At 42.7% G+C, this 14382-nt stretch overlaps 1 protein-coding gene across 1 annotated transcript in view; it reads left to right on the forward strand.

The window, feature by feature from the left end:
- The first annotated feature begins 9025 nt into the window (after positions 1-9025).
- Positions 9026-14382, forward strand: part of EDNRB (endothelin receptor type B) — a 29220-nt gene continuing 23863 nt past the window's right edge. Inside the window, exon 1 of the mRNA XM_089508398.1 lies at positions 9026-9367. Coding sequence (XP_089364524.1) covers positions 9026-9367 — 342 coding nt within the window. The remainder of the gene's footprint in view (positions 9368-14382) is intronic.

The following is a 14382-nucleotide window of genomic DNA, read 5'->3' on the forward strand; positions in this document are numbered from 1 at the left end:
CAAAAACTGTGAAAATCCTGTGAATAAACCGCAAATAGATTTCATACTAGAGCAATTTCACAAAACAGCGATATCATGAATGAAACATAAATGAATTCACAATATTTCCCTGAAAATGACTAATTGCTGGTTCATGTCTCTTTCTGTCACATTCTTAATAATTTGCACACAACATCATGTGAAAACCAATCATGCAATTGTGCCTAATACCCTTTTAAACTTCCAATTTTCCCCGTGTGATAAACTCCTTAGTAATTGTTCCAGGTCTGGGAGGCTTTCTGCTAGTATTATGGTGTCATCTATATATTCCTTCCTCCTATTTTCATTCCTCCTTCTGTGCCGAAGCCTGCTTTCCTTACAATATCTTCTGCATATAGCTTGAACAGGTAGGACGATAAGACTCAGCCTTGTCCAAACTCTTTGCCAATTGGGAAGCATTCTGTTTTTCTGTGTTCTGTTCTGACAGTAGCCTCTTGTCCTAAGTACAGGTTTCTCATCAGGAGTATCAGATATGTTGGTACTCCTATGTCTTTAAGGGTGTTCCATAGCCTTTCATGATCTATGTAGTGAAAGGCTTTGCTATAGTCTATAAAGCAGATGCTGATTTTCTTTTGGAATTCCCTGGTATGCTCCATTAGCCATCATATGTTTGCAATGTAGTCCCTAGTGCCTCTTCCTTTCCTGAACCCCACCTGGTGATTAATAGGAAGTAGTCTTTGGGTGTGTGATCAATTTCCACCTGGACTCCAGCATATTATCTTTCAAATTCTTTTTCTTCTGCCTCTGAGGTTGGAGCATAAACCTAGATTCTGGTTATACCTACAGGTTTTCTCCGAAGTCATATTGATATTATCAGACTTTGCATTACATTATCTCCTTGCTTTTGCTACACCCCATTTCTTCTTTGATTTTCATTTCCTGAATAAAACACTGCATAATTATCTGACTCAAAATGTACCATTCCTATTCACTGTAGTTCACATACCCCAACTATTGCAATGTTTATACATTCCATTTCTTCTTTTATTATGTCTAGCTTCCCCAATTCCAACTTCTCACATTCCATGTTCCTATAATATGTGTTATACAGTTCTGGACTGTCCTTTTGCCTCTGAGCATGTCAACAGTTTAGGTAAAATACCTTTTCTATTTTTTTTACTTAGGGAAAATATTACTCAATTTGTCAGAGCATGAGAAAAAATCAGCTTTACGTTGCACTTAACACTTGAAGATTGCAAGTATTTCTAAAGATTTTCCTAGACGAAGTTGTACATACAACTAAGATGTTTGCCTGGCATTGCCCAGTTTGATGTTGATTATTTTACTTATGATCTGCATCAAACAAAAGTTTGTCTCATCTCATCTATGATCCTTACAAATTATTTCCCAAGTTCTGTACAAAATAGATCAAAACCAGCAATTTATCCCCAAAAGCCAAAGTTTGCCAATCAGTTCTGAACTTGCACAAAAATGTTTGGGATGCCAACCTAAATCTAACTGTCAAGTCTGGTCAAAACCAGTTCATAAATCTGCATTCCAGAAAGGGGAAAAAAATATAGAAATCCAAAGTGTTTGATCGGCAAATACCTGCAGTAGTTGGTGGATGGAGGCAAAAACAATACTAGTCTTTGTTTTAGTCCCTTTAGAAAACACACCAGCTTCATTGACTCTATGATCAAACATGTAGATTAGCATAGCATAACATACAGGCAAATACTTGAAATTATAGTATAGATTAGTGGTTAAGTGGAATTACAAAAGGCCTCCACCTGCCATTTAATTTTCTACACTGTACCTGCACCACTTTCAACTACATTCTGCCAACTTCCACAGTAGATAATATACTCAGCAAAGCTTGGCTCCAAAAATAAAAGATCACATAAAAGATTTACTGAAACTTTCTCTTACTGCATGAGAGTTATTGAAGAGATTCAAAATGCTGCTGAGAATGAAGAAAAGGCTATATATCTTGGGGAGTACTTTTTGTTCATATGCTAGATTTGTACCCATTAGCCTCAAAAATGAGAGACTCATGGTGGTTAACACTTAAATCAAATAAAAGAAATGCAATTATAATATCAAACAGATTAATTTAAGTCACTGACCAAATCAAACATAACTAAGGCCGATACATACCGGAAAAATGTAGTGTGGCGGCGGTGGCAGTAGGGTTAGAGAGCGCACACCATTCTTATGCTCCCTAACCCTAGTATGTACTAGGGTTAGCCTAGTACGTACTGGCAGCGAAAAATGGCCTTCGATGCACTAGCTCTCCTATTGGAAAGGCTGAGAGTCTATGTTCCTTCAAGTTTCCTGTCAATTTATGGTGGTCCCATGAATTTCATAGGGTTTTCTTAGGAATACTCAGAGGTGGTTTTGTCAGTTCCATTGAAATATAGCCTTTAGCACCAGGTAGTCATTGCGGTCTCCCATTCAATATCTAACAGAAAGACTACTACAGAATATGCCACACTCTGCATCCCAGCATCAGGTTATTCATTTACGTTACATTTCCATCCCATCACTCTTCCAACTTTATCCAGGCATTATACATGGCTCCCCAGTTCCCTACTTCACATTCACAATAACTCTTTGAGGTAGATCAGGAAAAAGGAAAATGAGTAAAAATAATAGTAATACCAGTATTTATTGTTAGCTCACCTCTCCCTGCGGATCGAGGTGGGTTAAAATAAAAATAATAAAAATACATAATACAGTATGGTAATAATGATAATATAATATAATATAATAAAAATACATAATATAGTATACACCACCAACATAAAATATAACACTTAATTACAGATTCAAAAAAGGACAATCAAATTACATATTCAAGTTAAAATTAATTAAAACAGTTAAAAGATAGGCAGATGATAAAAAATAACTACGGGCAGATGGGGTTATCTTTTATTTTGGGAGGTCAGTCAAGGTCAGCCAGTGAATTCCATGGCTCAGTGGTTTACCTCGTGCAGTGGAAATATGACTGTGCAAAAGGCCGCCCAGTTAATTTAATGACCACTTAGACCCAAATCCCAGTCCAATCATTTTGTCAACCAGCCCTAAGAATTTAACACAAATCAGTGACCAAGGTGATGAGATGTTGGGGAGGGACGCACGGCAAAGGGGGACTAATCTGTACTGCAAAACACCGCTTTAACTGCCTTAGCTCAATGCTATGGAATTCTGGGATTTATAGCTTTGTGAGTTATTTAGCATTCTCTGGCAGAGAGCTTTTTGGAATATATATATATATATATATATATATATATATATAATATCTTCAATCCATGGATATGGAGTGCCAACTGTATAAAAAGCTTCTTAACGACACGGACTGAAGCCCCTTGTCCAAACAATTAGAAATGTTTGGTTATCAGAGAAGAATAAGAGCTGTTTCCCATACCATTGTGACAATGTCTATGGAAAGCAATCATACATGCCAGGTAACTGAGGTGCTTCAATCCCACAGCAGGTAAAGTGTGCATCTAATAGATGATGTATGGGAAACTGGTCTTGCAATACGGAGGTCTTGTCATTGTTCAGGGCTTAGCCACACACACTGTGGCTTCAATTAACAGATTTACTGTGAGCGGATAATGAGCAGGTGCAATATAACTAGGAAAAATGAATCACTTATCACAGCTACTTTGTTCACACACACACACATCCTGTGCTATTGGAATCCTGGAAACTAGATTCTCCTAATGATGACTGAAATGGGGATTTTAAAACAAAGTTCTTTTAACAAAACAGGAAATTCTCTCCCACTGTGGCTTTTGAAAAGACACTACAGTGTTTTGCACTATCTCTGATGCGCTCACTCCCAATGGCACCCATAACTAAGGTCCGGGTGGCACGTTAACCACCCGGTTGGATATCACTTAATCTGGCAGTTTCACTTTCTGCTATAAACCGGGGGATTTTTCTGTCCTGAATGTGGGGAAATGTTAATTTCTATTTTACAGTCTACAAGGCATTACTGAAAATTCAGATTCAAGGTCTTAGAATCTAGAAAGGGAGGTACTGTCAGATGACACAGTGAGGTATCCTCAGAAAAGGCTCCAAATAAGGCTGTTTTTTATCATTGTGCTCTTGATATCATATCTATGTGATTTCATTCAGATGTTTTGTCAGTCTGTTTGGAATTCTTCCCAGAGCACCTATCACTACTGGAACTGTTTTCTTTATTCAGAGTGTCAATTTGTAGGTCTCTGGAATGAGGAAGAGTAGGGGGAGAAGAATCTGTGTGATCTTTTTGAAATACATAGATCTTATAAAATATGTTTGGGAGTTAAGCATTTGGAAATAAAGGTGCAGTACAGACCACCCAAAAAGGGTGGCCTCCCGGTGCCTGTTTTTCCACCAGCGGCAGCCATAGCCGCCAAACCATGCAGCTTCCCACCAGTGCAAAAAGAACCCACGAAAAATGGGTTCTTCTAAAGCCACGGCGGCGGTGTAACTAGTGTGTCAGTGGTGCACTAGTTACGTAAGCGCTGCACAGCACCGTGACGATGCCATGCGGTGCTTGCGTAACAATGACGGCACCCATGTATACAGGGCACCACCATTGTTGTGCCTTTGTCACATGCTAGGGTTGTGGGGTGTGTGGGTGCTCCTCCCCCAAGGAACCCTAGCACATGATGAAGGTGTCACAAAGGGCCCGTATGTACCGGGCCATAGAGTTTGGAAGAGTTGTATTTTGGACTATGGCTCCCAGAAACCCCCAACTGGCATCACAACTAGCCATACTGACTGGTGAATTCAGTCAAGTAATGGGTTCAAGGGATGAATGGGAAGATCTGAACCTAGAGCTCTGAACCTAGTGATCCACGCTCTGGTCATCTCACAACTAGATTATTGTAACCTCCTTCTGGCAGGGCTTCTTCTATCTCACCTCCGTCCTATTTCTGTCCAGCATTCAGCTGCATGCATTATTACATCTGCCCACCGCTCCGACAATATCTCTCCTTTATTATCATCCTTTCACTGCCTCCCGTTCCCCTTCTGTATTCAGTATAAGCTCCTGTTGCTGACTTTTAAAGCCCTCCATGGGCTGGCCCCTCCTTATTTATCAGACCTTCTTTCTCCTCACCTTCCCGCTCAGGTCAAGGTTTTCTGTCTCAGTCCAAGATTTTCTCTGCCCCATCCTACATTCATTCTTTTCACTTGCTGCCCCTCACTCCTGGAACCTCCTTCCCACCACAAGCACAGGTCATAACTTCTTTAACTAGTTTCAGAAGTGAGTTGAAGACTATCTTGTTCACCGAAGTGTTCCCAGGCATTGCGTGACTATTATTTGCTATTTGATGTTTTTAATTTGTTGCCTGTTTTATTGAACCCTTTCCTGTATTGTTATGTATTATTTATATGTATTATGCTATTATTTCTTAGATTGTATGCCACGGGCAGGTTTACTCTTATCTGTTTTATTGTTTGTATGTACAGTGCTGTGCAAATCTACAGCACTATATAAAGGATAATAATAATAATAATAATAATAATAATAATAATAATAATTAGAGCTCACACTCACCTACCAGTCCTAATCTTGGGAGCTTGCCTCCACCCTCTCCCCATAGGGGTGTATAAAAAGAATATGCCAGTGGCCACTGTTTTAAACTGTTGTACAGTGGCCCTTCCCTTATGTGGAGGATTCGTTCCGGATCCCCCTGTGTAAGAGGCATTCTGCATATGTTCAAGCACCATTCAAAAGACTCTTCCAAACTTCCGGGTGCACCAAGCATTCTCCCAGCACGGCTTTTCAGCATATACTGAAAGCCACGTAAGTTGCGCCCACATATAACGAGGGCACACTGTACTTCTCAAGCACCAACATTGCAATAAAACAATGTTAAATGTCAAAATGTGTTGGTCGGAGGGTGTTTCTGAGTTTTTTGGAGGGGGGTGTCATTAAGCCGCTGTATCCAGTCCTGTATACTGTTGTCCCAGTTTTGTGGAAGAGCATTATGGCAACCCTATCCAAGTGGCTTAAGCTTGGAACATCGTTCCCTGGAATGAAGGGCATTCTAGTTGACCCATCTGGAGGGCACCTGGTTGTGGGAGGCTCCTCTAAATATTACACCACACTTGCTCTCAAGAATATGCATACATCTGTATATTGTTGATGATGATGTTGCACATCCATGCACATTGCCCTTGTCACATGCCTCTACCAGCAAAAGTATTTCTGCTGATGCTCTCCAGACCTAACTGGCTGGAGGGGAAGCTGTTGCTCTGTTGGAAGGAGTGGGTGGGGCTTGACAGTGATTGATGGGAAAGATGGGAGGGTGGGTGTTTTGAGAAACCGAGGGGGAGGCTTCATTTGCTAGATGATCAGCGCATAACAGTATTCAACTCACACATCTCTGCCATCACTTCCAGCTGCTTGAACACCCTGTACAGCAAAGGCTCCAGCCAAGGACCCTACAATCTGCCCATCAAGGGGCTTTGTAGCCACCAAGGACTTAACCAACTACTTTGCTGCTTGGAGAGTTTTCAAGGTAAGAGCAATTAAACCCATTAAAGAAGAATGTGGGGTTTACTGGGGGACGGAGGGGGGAGCATGCCACTTTTCAGTGTAATGCTCATTTTGTTTTATTTTCCTTAAGCCATCAGTTTCAACTAGCTCTTAGCTGGAAGCAGAGTTAATGAAATCGGTGAGACTTGACCGACTGCCTAATGAAAAAGAGTTGAGGGGGAAATAATTCCTAAAAACAAAACCACAGGACAAATATGTGTTGCCTCAACAGGTGTGCGAAAGCTTCAAGCACCTTTTTTGATGGAGAGGCCACAGTTTAATTAATTAACATTAGTTAATGCAAAAAGATTAATTAATTAATTAATTAATTAAAAATAAATGAATGCAGTGGAAGAAAAAACTGCAGCCTTTGATGGTGCTTAAGTTCTTCCAAACTGAGTAACACAGGAGTATTTCTCTCAATCTTGCATGGTTTTTAATTCGTCCAGATACTGAAATGATACTGGATGCAGATAATGATTTTTTTTTTTACTTTTTTTTAATGCCGGAGAATCCTTTTTCTGCTCCATTGAGTTTTAGATACTTTGAAATAAATAACTAGGCGCAGGAAAGAAAAAGCAGCAATAGGGATCTTAACAAGCAACCAACACCTATGCTAGAACTCAAACACAAAGCATTCCTACAATCGATATATTTAAGTACAATCATATCCCAAATCCACCTAACAGTGATATCTTTATTAGACCGACCACAATAAAGGCATCACTATTTTGTGGGTTTGAGATGTTATTGTGCTTTCCTATATGGCCAACAACCCCCAAATATGTTTCCTAGATACATTTAGAGATCCTTCATCACACCTAGTTTTCTTTCTTTAAGGCTACAATGTCGGGTGTCTAAGGCTACATCCGCACTGGGGAAATAATCCAGTTTGACGCCACTTTAACTACCTTGGCTCCATGCTATGGAATCTTGGGAATTGTACTTTGTTGTGGCACCAGAGCTCTCAGACAGGAAACTGTAAATCTCAGACTTCCATTGCATGGAGCCATTATGGCAGTTAAAGCAGTGTCAACATGGAGTTCTGGAGTGTGGACACAGCTGTTGTGCGCCTTCAATTCCTTCCCAACTTCGGGTGACCCCCTGAGGCAGATCCATCCTGGGGTTTCTTGGCAAGTTTCTTCAGAGAGAGTTTGCCATTGCCATCCCCTGAGGCTGAGAGAGTGTGACTTCTTGCCCATTTGTTGTGGTTGTGTGCCTCTAAGGATTTTCCAGTGTGTAGTGACCCTGAGGTGAACCTATAATGGGTTTTTCTTGGCAAGATTTGTCCAGTGGAGGTTTGCCATGGCCTCCTCCTGAGGCTGAGAGAGTGTGACTTGCCCTAGGTCACCCAGTGGGCTTCCATGGCCCAGTTGGGAATCACAGCCTGGTCTCCAGAGTTCTAGTCCAACAGGCCAGGCTGGCTAAAGCCCAACTAGAGCAAACCATTTCAGTCTTGGCCATGTGAGGAAATCCCTTTCCTTCAATGGATCGCCTCCAGCCGGGGACAAAGGACTGTCTTTTGAACCCTGTCTTAGGTTTTGTTTGGGGGGTTGTGAGGCTGGAGGGAGAAGGGAAGGTCTCAAAGGCCAGCCTGGAGTTCCAAGTGCTGGGTTAGGACTCTGGAGACCAGGATTCCAATCCCTGCTTCACTATGACCAAAACCTTGGGTGACCTTGGGCAAATCACACTCTCTCTGCCTCAGGGGAGAAGACCATGGCAACACCCCCCCCCCTTCGAACAAACCCTGCCAACAAAAACCCCATGCAAGGGTCCTAGTGGAAGACACACAACAACAACAGGTCTCTCTGTCGGTCTGGGGCTTTTCTCCCAAAAGGGGGCCCAAGGCGGCTTACCAAGGCGAGAGGAGTGGGGCCAGGGCAGAGGGGCCAGATGTCCTCTCCAAGGTAAAAAAGAAGTGGGGGGATAACAAAACCATTGTTATTGTGAGCCGCCTTGGGTTCCTTCGGGGAGAAAGGCGGGCTAGAAATGAAATGAAATAAATCAGCTAAAAATACAAACGTGGATATAAAAAATTAGAGAGCCAGCCTGGCGTAGCGAGTGCAGCACTGGGCTCCGGAGACCCGGGTTCAAATCCTCGCCCTGGAAACCCACGATGGAGGGGGTGAGAGAACCTTGAGCGAGTCACACTCTCTCAGCCTCACAGAGCAACCCTCTTTGGAACGAATCTTGCCACGGGAGGGTGGCCAGACGCCGGGATCAGTGTGAAGGGATGCTTCATCGGCCACCTTGAGGAGAAAGGCGGGCTATAAGAAAATAATAATAATAATAATGCTCCAGATGGGAGGACTTTTTGGAATCCCTCCTGGGGGGGAGGAGGGGGGAAGTCCTGAAAATGGAGGACGGGTCCTGGAAATGGAGGACGGATCTGGTCACTTGGGTTGAGGGTGTTAGACCCCCTCCTCTTTCCTCTCCTATCAGGCTGCTGCTCTGGAGGGCTGCCTTCCATTCATTCATTCATTCATTCCTTCTCCAGGTGCGATCATGGCTGTGCTGCTGCTGCTGCTGGGGCTGCTGCTGGGCTGCTCTTGCTCGAGGGCTGAGTCCCCAGGCAATGCCTCCCAGGGGGGCCCTGCTGCCCCTGGTGGCCCTGGTGCCCCTCTGCCCATGTGCCCGAGCCGCCCAGCCATCGCCCGGACCTTCAAGGCCATCAACACTGCGGTGGCTGCGGGGGTCTTCGTGGTGGGCCTCCTGGGCAACGCCACCCTCCTCCGCATCATCTACAAGAACAAGTGCATGCGCAACGGGCCCAACCTCCTCATCGCCAGCCTAGCCCTCGGGGACCTCCTCCTCATCGTCATCGACATCCCCATCCACCTCTACAAGGTCAGCCCCTAGACTGGCACTGGCACTGGGTTGGGTTGGAGGGACTACAACACCCCTGGTGCTTTGCTCCAAGGGATGCTGGTACTTGGAGTCCCTCGAAAGGACAAGCTGGGGGGCTTGGGGGAGGGACTTGTTTAATAAAAAGATTATTATTATTATTATTATTATTATATTTAAATTGATTTTTAATTTATTTTTATTATATTATAATAAATTTTAGATTGCTTGAGCATCAGTGAGACTGATGTTTGTGTGAATCAGCTTATGCCACCCTTGAATTCTATGGGACCCAGTTTGGACTTAGGTTGGACCCAGCCTCTCCAGTTGGGAGGGTTGTTGCCAGTGTGGCTTGAAACTAAAATGAATGGGAAAGAATTAAAGATTTGGCTTCAGTGATCAAAGGAGCTACTGTTATAGCCCCTGCCCTGGAGCCTGTTTTTGTCTTTTCCCAGATTGGTTGAGATAGGCTGCATTGAGCAGTGAGGAGGAAGAACTCTGGGTATTGGCACAGCATGGATTCTAGGTCTGAATTCACAGCTTTAAAAATTAGTTTTGGAAGCCTTTTCAGTAGCCTGAGGCTACATTTTTAAGCGTAGAGACCTTCAGGTTAACCTATGGGGGGGGGGCTTTCTTGGCAGAATTTGGTGGGGAGGGTTGCTATTGCCATCCCCAGAAGCTGAGAGAGTGTAACCTGCCCAAGGTCACCCAGTGGGTTTATATGGCCGAGACAGGATTTGAACCCTGGTCTCCAGAGTCCTAGTCCAATGCTCAAACTGGCTCCCAAAAAGTCCTAACCAGAGGATCTGTTTCTTGTGCAGCAGCTTCATACTTTCCAAACCAAACTGGAAGGAGCGGTTCAAAAAGTTGCCCTTGCCTTATGTGTGCATGTTTTGCTGTTGTTGAATCCCCAGACTTTCCAGCCACTTTTGCTTGATGGCTAATATTTATGCTTTGTCAAATAAAAGTAACATTCCCATTATTGCACATGTATGCATATGTGCCTGAGCCACCTGTGACGCCCTAGCATTTAGTGCCAGATTTCCTGTACAAAGCAGTGGGAGCTCTCTGGCTTAGCTCATGAATGCTGTCCCCCACCCCACCCCATGGGCTTCCTTTTGCTGCAAAGCTCATGCAGAAGTCAACCAACCATCATGCCTTCATCTTTGCACACTCAGCCTTCTGATTTTAAACTTTTGCCAGGCGGGGGGGGGGGGGGGAGTGATGACACACTGAACAGGTAGTTTCAGTACATGGAACATTTACTCTTTGAGGATTACATCTTCCAAAATCTCTTCCACCACCAAGGCCAGTAGCCCCACTAGCTTGGGGATTCTGGGAGTTATAATCCCCAAAAAAGGAATGTTTCCAAGCCTTGGGTGTTTTATTCCGGTCTGTTGGAGAGGGGGTTGTTTGCTATATTGTTATAAAACAGATGTACCACTCTGTAGGCCTTACCACTGCGGGGTAGCAAAGTAGCTTCCAGTTGTAGAAGTCCCCAACTTAGCACTGTTTCCCACCACCACCTTTTCTTCTGGGAGGGGTGGCTTCAGAAAGAAGTGATTGGAGAACTTGTGCAGCCCAGACTAAGGTTGTCTGGTACAGTCAGTTGCAGGATCTGATATAATTATGCCCATAGCTAAGAGTTCTCCTTCACTGCTGTGTGGAATGCAGACCACCCTGTGTTCAACTTACAACGGTTACTCAGGATCTCTAAAGATAGTGGAGTCTCATTCATTAGAGATTTTTAAGGGGAGGCTGCATAGCCATCTGTCAGTGAAAGTGCAGCAGCAGATTTCTTGCCTCAGAAGAAAGTTGAACCAGGTGATCTCTGATTCAACTTCCAGCTCATTGCTTCTGTTCTGCTGTGTGATCATCTCTTCCTCTGGCTTTCCCCTTATCAGAAAGAATTGAGGGGGAGAAAACACCTTGAATTGCAGGAAAATAAGAGATGTGCTTTGCTCTTGTTTTGGAACAACGTTGATAAGCCTTGCTGTTGTTAAAAAGGCTTTTATTTATCTGGCGATGTGTTTTGGGAAGACGCTTCTTCAAATGCTATAAAATTATAAGGTTACAAAGTTTATACATTTATTAACAAATGTTACATGTATCTATTAAAATTATTTTTCAGGAAAGATTTTATGTGTGAAAAGCTTAGCAAACCATCAAAACACACTTTCTGCTCATTATTCTTCATTTGCCTTTTTAGAGTACTTTTTCACATGACATTTGATGCTTTGTACTATAGGAAATCTCTTCTATGTGTAATACGGACAAGCTCAAACCAAAACTCAGCAAAAAACTTTAAACAATGTTGATGTTAAGCAATCTTCTGAATTACATTAATTCATTTGACTTAAGAGGTAATCCATTATTCACAAAACCATACCGGAACACATCTCTTATTTCCCCTTAGCAGGTACTTATTCTCCAACCTATGTATCCATTTCAAAGTCAAAAATACAGAAACCAATCAGAAAAGCACACTACTAAAATCTCATCACCAAGTGTACACATAAGTACATTATGTGGATTGTTGCAGATTTTTGCACATTTGCATCGATGGGTGTCTTCATTTTCCTGGCAAATTCGCATCTATTCTCACCTTCCCTCTGCAGAAAATGCTCAGCTATCCAAATGCATGTGAAACAAATGGATAGCCTCAGATATGATAATATGCATTTCTGTGGTGGTAAAAAATGTAAAGTCATTTTTTCTGTGGAGTTTAAGGAGTTTTTCAGGGGCAGCCCCACAAAAGCCCAAACTCCTACAAATCACATGTGGCTATATTACATTCTATTCGACTGGTATGAAGAGTATTTTAATAGTGCAGGCAACCCCTTCTAGTCATTTCCTAAAAGTCTCTTAGAACAGAAAGGTTTTCACCTGCCAGTAGAAGGTAGAAGCCATCCTAGCTTCTCTAAGGGTAGACTGAGTCCCATTGAATGTAGCTGGACACAATTTTGGAGTGGACATACAGAGGCATATGCTTGGTAACTGGCTATTTACTTTCTGCCCAGTAACATGGACACTTCATAGCCATACATTTCCTATTAAAGATCACTTGTATGCAAAATGAGTCTTCCAGTTATGTCACGAACAAACTATCATTGTTTCCAGTGAAGGGACATGTTACCCATGACAGTGGAAGCTGGTGGTTTCCATGTCAAGTGGGGGAAATTAACATAGGACTTTAGTTCGAACCTTAAAAGAACTATCCAACCCATTTCAGCACCTTGGTTAGCCCCCTAACATTCAGACAAACACTCGGAAGATATTCACCACTCCACTGACAAGGAAGCCCTGACCCATGGTTATGAAAGCAAGACCCAGATATTCTCAAGGGATATGAGCAGGGAGTAAAAAGGAAGGAACACTTATCACTTTAAAATTTGCCCCTTCCGTAGTTATTGTTTTATATGTATTTTGTTTTCCATGTACAGACAGGCCTTTCTGGAAAGGGAGGCAGGTCTTTGTTCACTGAAGGATGACACTAAAGGGAATGGGGCAACCCCTCGTTTTTCATGAAGTTTTATAAGTCTGCTTCTTTTTGATGTCTTTCTCCACCTCCCCCATTCACAGAAGTGCTCTCATCTGAGACGTGTATCTTAACTTAATCAGTTACCTTGAGGAGTCTTGGAAAAGATTATTTTTCTCTTCAATTTGCTCACTATCATAAATGTTGAGCACCAGTACTTTAGGATATTGTAGAGGCTAGCTATTCCTGGTCTCACTAGATTGTCAGTTTTGGAGTGCCTTGATAATTTCACCTTTCCTTTAAACTACTGGGATCTTTTCACAGCCAAGATCTCTTTAAATCAGTGGTTATCAACCTATGGGTCACAATTCCTTTGGTGGTTGAATGACCCTTTCACAAGGGTCGCCTAAGACCATCAGAAAACACATATTTCTGATGGTCTTAGGAACCGAGACACCACAATTTTATGGTTTGGAGGTCACCACAACATGAGGAACTGTATTAAAGGGTTGCAGCATTAGGAAGGTTGAGAACCATTGCTTTAAATACTATTCCCTCTCTTGAACTTGAGATGATCTGACTTACCTTACAATTAAAATACAGAAAAGTTTAATGGAAAAGTAATAAATACAATGTGTAATATTGGAATAAAGTAGAGAAGGGAAGAGTAATAAAAGAATATTTCCTAAGGGGGAAAAATACAGTGCAGCCTCCCCTTGCGCGGAGATCCGTTGCGGATCCCTCTGCATAAGGGGAATTCTGCGTGTGCTGGAGCCACATGAGTGCTGGAGCCACATGTGTGCAATGGCATGCACCCCATTACTTCTTCTGGGGCGCACAAGGGGCTTTTCTCGTGCAGCTTTCAGCATATGCTAAAAGCCGCATATGCTGCGCCCATGTTTTACACAGGCACACTGTATAACCATCCTGTTGACCCACCAAATAATCCCAGGTGCTCTGGACAATACTTCAGAGGAGGGAACTGGCAAAACCACTTCTGAGTATTCTTTACCTAAGAAAGCACTATGATATTCATGGGGTCACTATAAGTTGATGGGCAACGTGAAGGCACAGACACTTCAAACTGACATAAAGGTGATAATTTAAAACTGGTTGATTGAATCCTGGCAAATGCTGGGGGAGTGGCAAGTGACATTTCTGTTTTGAACCCATGTACTGGGAAGGAGAGTTTATTCCTACAGAGTCTGGACTGCTTATTGTTCTATACATAGATTACAGCCATTTAAAAACTAGCATTTGCTGTTGCATAAATGTGTAAGCAATGCTTAGCATTTGCAACGGCTTTGTAGGTCTTATCCTTGCTCATAAATCTTTCTGTATCTCTTACAGCACTCCACACAAGCTTATCTGTTATCAGTCCCCTTCTGTCTCCTACTCCAACCCTATCTCCATGCCTTCTGCCCTTTGCAGTCAGCAGCAGCACTAACCACTACATTCTCTGCCTCTTTCACTCCACTCCTCAAGACCCATCCCTCTCCTACAAATACAGATATTCTTCAGCACACCAAGTCTTTTACAA

This window comes from Sceloporus occidentalis, unplaced genomic scaffold (genome assembly GCF_023333645.1).
Source record: "Sceloporus occidentalis isolate IW3139 unplaced genomic scaffold, rSceOcc1.0.p SCAF_2, whole genome shotgun sequence".
Taxonomy (NCBI): domain Eukaryota; kingdom Metazoa; phylum Chordata; class Lepidosauria; order Squamata; family Phrynosomatidae; genus Sceloporus; species Sceloporus occidentalis.